At 46.8% G+C, this 6,892-nt stretch overlaps 1 protein-coding gene across 1 annotated transcript in view; it reads right to left on the bottom strand.

Moving 5' to 3' along the window:
• Positions 1 to 1,124: 1,124 nt before the first annotated feature.
• SLC45A1 (solute carrier family 45 member 1) overlaps positions 1,125 to 6,892 on the bottom strand; it is a 13,799-nt gene continuing 8,031 nt past the window's right edge. The window contains 4 exon segments of the mRNA XM_005427459.3: positions 1,125 to 4,038; positions 4,183 to 4,388; positions 5,021 to 5,197; positions 6,756 to 6,892. The exon segment at positions 6,756 to 6,892 is cut by the window's right edge and continues 25 nt beyond it. Coding sequence (XP_005427516.1) covers positions 3,757 to 4,038; positions 4,183 to 4,388; positions 5,021 to 5,197; positions 6,756 to 6,892 — 802 coding nt within the window. The 3' untranslated portion in view covers positions 1,125 to 3,756.

The raw sequence follows: 6,892 nt of genomic DNA, 5'->3' as shown, positions 1-6,892 counted from the left end.
GTGTGCTCCGGCCCGGGACTGCTCTCACCCGGGGCTGCTCCGGCCCCGGACTGCACCGGCCCAGGATTGCTCCAGTCCGGTGCTGCTCCAGCCTGCCCGGGCCCGAGGTCTCTCCCGCCCTGTCAGTGCATCTGACCCCATTAAAACGTTACCTCTGCACTCTGCACCGTCCCTCTGCTGCTTTCTCCAGACTCCTCTCGGTCAGGCTCACTGCTGCCACGTGCAGTGCACAGAAGAGGCTTTGCTGCTCTCCTGCAGCTACAGGAGCGTTCCAGGAGGGAATTCCCCAGGTGTGCCTTTGGCCAGCTCCTCTGGTTTTGACTCCTGGCTGTGATTTACTGTAACAGAGCAGTGCAGTGGCTCAGGGCAGGCCTGGCGCAGACAGATGCAAATAGAAATGCAGCTGGTTTTCTGTTTACTTTCTCCAGAGAGGTTCTGGGGCTGTTTGTTCATTTAAAAGCAAAAGAGAAAGATTTCAGTCTCATGTAACTCACTCCCCCAGTCCCTCTTTGCAAGTCCTGCTATTTAATCCCATATTTGACTCTGTTCCAAGAGACAAGAAACCCACCCAAGTCTCTCCTACCTTAGATGGACCCCTGAGCTTTTGGGGTTTCCTTTGTCCAACACTTAAATGATTCTACAAATGTCAGGCAAAAACAAGTTTCCAGTGTTGCATCTCACTAAAGCTGTTGTGTAACCTCTGAGGGAGGGAGAACACATTAAGAAATTACACATTTTATTTTTTTAATAAAGTGTATCTCCTATGGAGTGCAAGGTGCTTAATTACTCATTTGTAGAAAATAAATTGTCTAGAGAACACTTAAGTATTTCCCAATATGCCTTATATACACTAGATACATACTATATTTATATATATAAATTTTATTCTATTTTATTCTTGAAAAGATTTATTTTTCCAACCAAAGAACAGCAGAAGTTCTGAAATCATGAGGTTTTTCTGAGTGACAGAGCAGAGGCTGAGTGAGCTGCAGACATGCTGAAATGGTTACAGGTAGCTTGATTAGAAACATGTGAAAACCACTTAGGTCTTTTCTCCATCCCTCTCCCCATTTTCCCTGCTTCTGTACAAGTGTAATAAATACATTTACAAACATCACAAATAATTACCATGAAGCAACCTTTAATGATATGGACTTAATCAAAATTAACCTGAAAAACAGCACAGTGTAAAATCATTTTCCTGCCTAAACTCATGCATCTTTTTTTTAATCAGTAACTTGCAAATTTAGACAGAATATTTGAAGCCTTTGGATTCCAGAAGGGGAACATCACGTTGCAGCTCACAGTTCACCAGGGACCATATACAGTCATTTCTGTAAAATACAAAATGTCTGACAAAGGAAAAGAATCAGCAAGTAAGCAATGCCTCTTTTTGAAGTTATTTCTAAGGATTTGGTGCAACTTTTAACTCTGCATGATGACAGGCTCTTTTTTTTTTCCCAGACACCACTAGTATTGCTCAAAGCCCCAAATTAACACACACTGATGTTGACTTAGAAGTCCTACATAAATACATATGCAAAATAAAGTCCATATCCCATAAAATAAAAAAAAAATTTAATATAGAGTCCATTGGGCAAGGCATACAGGCATAGCAATAGTTTTATAACTACATAAATGTAGTTGATATTATTTACAGAGGGAAATGGAGACAAACATTATAATCAAATACATTGGTTTGTGAATTTTTTGAAGATTTTCACTTACAACAAAATGATCTGCAGCTCCAGCAACCTGGAAAAGTAAAGTGCTCACAATCCATTTAGTGCAATAAAGGCTGGCTACAAAACTTAAAGGAGAAAAAAAAGCTTTAAGAACTAATACCACATTAGTGGGACCAAACAAAAAATAAAATAATTTTTGAGTTTAAAAGTTTGAGAAGGAAGAGAAATTAAGATTACAAAGCAGACTAACAAGAAAAGAATAATTCTCCAAAGTCAAGTGTTTAGATTGTCAGAAGTGCCAAATGCCATTGTTTCCATGTTATTTGTCCCAGCTTTGTCCTGAACATTCTTGGGGACAGCTGTCCCATAATGAAGGGAATGGCACAGATATTCCTGCAGATGTGACACCATGTAAACCCAAAGAAAGAAATGAAAGATGAATGTACTCATGAGTCTGACAGCTAACAGGCCTTTATCTCTGAGTGCTTGACTTCATTTCAGCAGTATTCCTCTGTTTAAGTCAATACTTGCTTCTAAAATATAAAAATTGGGAGCAGATGATAAAAATGAGGGGTTTGTACAAGTTATGTATTATTCTTTCAGCACTGGATTACAGTAAGCCACAGCAACTCAAGATTACAGTTATTATTTCACCCTGGCATCATAGATCAGAATCAACTTAGTGAACAGTGAGGTACAACCCATTTAAAAGGAGTGACTCTCCAGAGAAAACCCTTCTTCTGGATCTAGGGACCAAGTATAATCTCTGCAGGGATGCCATGCACAGCACATGTGAACACAAAATGCCCACCAGCCTTGGCAGAACTTGGCTGCTCCCCAAGAACAGAGGCAGACTGACAGGGGCTTTACAAATAGTTTTATTAATGACTTAAAATTAACTCCTGGCCTTAACTAGAATTTGTAAAAATTCTCACACACCACCTTCTAAAATCAGAATAATTAAGAAATCTCTCATGTAATGAAACCCAAAGCTCTTTTACTGGTTTCATTGAGATGTGGAAGATGCAGCTGTAATTGACAAGCACTGAGCCACTGATCCCCAGACTTCAGAATGTCCCAAGATAAAATTGTATAAACAAGAATGATGTGATGCAGGCCTCCATTCAAATGATTTTTCTTATGAGTAAAGTTCTTGAGAGTAACCTTCTGCCCAAGGGAGGTTGATGGGAAAAGACCTTTCTCCCCAGAACTGGGTTATGGACAACTGCTGAATTGCATTATGGACAAATCCTCCTGCTAAGTCATCACAAACTCCTGTAGTCTTAATTAAACTCTAATGAGGAAGGGAATATGCACAATATTGGTAAACATCACCAAGGAGCACAGCCAGGACCCCCAGAGTGGGGTGTGGGAGCCAGGCCACAGTGCTGGCAGCCCACAGAGGTGTCTTGGAGCAGTTCTGCTGGTGGGAGCTCTGTGCACCCAGAATTAGTTTTATTAATGACTTAACTCCTGGCCTTAACTGACACCTGACAGGACTTACACCACCCAAGCAAGACCAGCTGCTCTCAGCCTTCCCAGAGTTTTGGAAAGCGCCCTCCAGAGCCAGGCCTCCCACAGGCAGAGGCTGCAGGCTGGAGCTGCAGCTCCCTCAGGAATCACCTCCGACCTTGGTGACCAGGGCTGCTCTGCCTGGCCGGGAGGTGGCACCTTCTGTCCCCAGAGTGGCACTGTCACCATTCCCACGGTGGCAATCTCTGCAGCAGTGCCTGCAGCCCAGCAGCGACTGAGGGAGCTTGCAGATCTCCTGCCCCATGCAGGACAATGCAGCCAGCCCGGGAGAGCAGCACCAGAGGCACGGAGGGCACGGCCCCAGGGCACACCCAGCCCCCTGTGCCACCTCGGGGAGGGACACGAGCAGTGCCAGGCACCGCTGCCTCACCCCTCACCTTCCCTCCGGCAGGGGAAAGCCCAGCAAAGCCAGCACAGACCTTTCTTTGCGTGTGCCAAGCCCCTGCTGCCGTCCCAGGGGGGCACAGCCCGTCCTGTCGCGATAGGGAGGCCGAGGGTGAGGCCAGGAGGCAGCAGAGGCCGTGGCAGCTCCTCCCGTTTATTGGTTCCTCGCCCGGGGCAGGAGCGGGCGCTGCTCCTCCACGGGCGGCAGCTCCTCGGGGGGCAGCAGCTCGTAGGTGACACAGAGGGACGAGAAGAGGCAGCCCAGGAAGGACACGAGGCTGGAGAAGTACATGGCACTGCTGGCACTGCCCACGGCCGCCGTCAGCGGCCCCATGGCCAGCGCCACGAGGATCTGCGCCAGGAAGTACTGACAGCTCAGCAGGGAGATGTCAACGCCCATGCCACGGCGAGTGCCCTCCGCCTGCGAGCCGACAAACTGCGGGGACACAGGACACAGTCAGGAGAGACACAGGCACAGAGTCAGGGGGACACAGGCACAGAGTCAGAGGTGTCCCAGGGGACACAGGCACAGAGCCAGGGGTGTCCCGGGGCTCCCGGCCCCTCCCAGCCCGGGGCTCACCTCTCGGCTCTGGTAGTAGTCGCAGAGCAGCGAGTAGGGCAGCGTGCAGAGCGTGGCGAACAGGATGCCGTAGGTGGCGCACAGGGACAGCAGCACGTAGACGTTCCTGGAGAGCGTGGCCAGGCCCGTGCCCAGCCCAAAGGCCAAATATGCCACAAAGTACAGGGTCCGTGTGCTGAAGCGCTCCTCTAGCTTCTCCAGCACAGCTGCAAGGAAATGGGACAGCTTTGGGGTGACCTGCAGCCCTCCTCACTGCCACCCTTGCTTAGGCAGCCACATCTCAGTGGAACCTCTGAGGAATTGGTGGCTTGCACGGGAGTGCCAAGGACCCTTCCAAACCTGGCTTCCATGATGCAGCATTGCTGCCCTGTCTGCACAGAGGGCATGACAGAGCTGAGGCCTGGCACTGCCCCTGTCCCAGAGGGCTCAATGGGAGCTGCTGGGGGTGGGCAGGCAGAGGCATGACACACTGACACACATGACAAAGGGCTGGGGTGGCACATGACACCTGAGTGCTCTGCCTGGGTGGTGCTGCACCAGAACTGTGCCTATGGTGACTGCATGGATCTCTGCATTCCATGTACTTTGAAAATGCCACTTGTGAAAGGAACCACATCCTAAAAGAGATGTGTCTTCACTGGGTTGCTGATCTCGCCTGCTGTCAGTGCAGGCCAAGCTAAGCAGCAGAGGTAATGGGGTGATAAAGAACTCTGCTACAGCACTTGTGCCATTGGTAGGCTGTGTGCAACACAAACACTGGCCCACTTGTTGCAGAATCACCACTTTTAAGAAATACATCTTTTCACAAAGCAATAGTTCAGACAGCTGTACCAAGTACCTGAATAGAAAGCAGCACTGAATGCATAGATGCACATTCCCCAGCAGCCCATGGTGACCCCAGTGTTGTACTTCTGATACTCATCTGAGTTGTGAGGTGCTTTTGGGTTCCCTTGGAACACCACTTCTCCCATGAAGTCAGTATAAAAGAGTAACATCCCCTCAAATGAAAGCCACCCTGAAAGAAGAGAAAAGTAACTTATTAGGATTTCAGAACATCTGTTTCCCCTTGTAAGCTTACAGGGATGTTATCAGGTGTATTACAATCACACCCCAGGACAGGTTGTACAAGCTGAGTGTTACATAACATCCAGCCACATTTATCTGAGCCCGCTGCTCCCCGTGCATAATGCTGCAATGTTTGTTAAAGACATTCAGGCTTTTAAAGACCAAGATTTACCATTTGAATTCCTAAGTGGAAACCTCGAGGCTGACTAAAGGCCACAAAATACTGGTTTAGCAAGACAGAAAATAGATGACAGCAGTCTGAGTTGCCTTCAGGTTCTGACAGGACACAGCACTCAGTTTAACAGTGGCTCATGCCATAGTAATTTCAGGTTGCTGTTATCCTCCCACGTAGGAATGGAAGGAGTGCTCCTTATGTCATGGTTGCAGACTCCAGAGTGCCTCTGACACAGTTAAAAATTCTGCTCACAAATTGGCACCAAGGCCATTGATGTAGACAATCCCCTAATTCCTTTCACAGCCAATGAGTATTAATTACCTGGTCCCTTCTGTCCAATTTAGTGTAAACTGGAATGACCACAAGCCCTTCCTAAACACCAATCACACACTGGTTAAGAGTGAAGGTAATACTATACTGGTTACAGGCACTGCTGCAATGCCATTTTCCACACCTCCTCTTGGCCTGCTCTGGGACCCCTGGACATGAGCAAAGGGCGGAAAGTAAATGCCAGTCTCAGGGTGGAAGCGTGGAAATACAACAAATCTCATCTTTCTGCTTGGTGTGAACATTCCCCTTAAGATGTGCTGATTTAGGTTCTTGTTCCCTTTCTAGGAACACAGGCTTTACTGCTTTGCTGGGATGTTTTGGGTTTTTTTCCCTTTCTAATTGTTCTAAGAAGGTACCTCATTAGTATCTATATGGAAGAAATCAATTGTCTCTATTAGCAGCCATTGCAGCAATAGATAAAATACTGAAAAAGGTTCACCCAAGGTAGAGTCCTCCCTTGGGGCATTCACATTCTCTGAAAAAATCCCTTCACCCAGGATTTTTCTTCTGGGAAGCTGAGAAGCCTCAGAGAAAAAGGAAAACAATTCTTATCTCATTTGCTTCTCCTGTGTTTTGCTTGTGTAGAATGTGTTTGGAGATTGTTTACCCACAGGTGATTGTTTCATTGGATTCTGCTGTGAGTTGTTTTCACTCTTTGGCCAATTGGTGCCAAGCTGTGTCGGGACTCTGGAAAGAGTCACAAGTTTTCATTATTGTCTTTTTAGCATTCAGTGAGTATCTTTTCTGCATTCTTCAGTATAGTATAGTATAGTATAGATAAAGAATATATATAGTATACATTCTTTAATATAATATAGTATTATAAAGTAAATATAATATAGTATTATAATGTAAATAGAATAGAATAGAATATATAGTATTATAAAGTAATAAATTAGCCTTCTCAGAACATGGAGTCAGATGCATCATTCCTGCCTTCATCAGGGGATGCCTTGCAAATACAATAGTCCCTGGAGAAGGCAAGAGGGTGCTTTGGGAGTACCTAGGAAGTGGTTGATGCAGAGGTTTCGGAGAGCCTTGGGCATGTGGCAGATGGTTGAGCACAGCAGCTTCACAGACAGGGGCTGCTCCGAGGCCTCGCCCGGTTCGTTCAGCTCGCTCTCGTACTTCACCCCGTTC

Source organism: Geospiza fortis, unplaced genomic scaffold (genome assembly GCF_000277835.1).
Source record: "Geospiza fortis unplaced genomic scaffold, GeoFor_1.0 scaffold132, whole genome shotgun sequence".
NCBI lineage: Eukaryota > Metazoa > Chordata > Aves > Passeriformes > Thraupidae > Geospiza > Geospiza fortis.
Note: the sequence above shows the minus strand (reverse complement) of the source record. Positions and strands in the feature narration are given on the sequence as shown.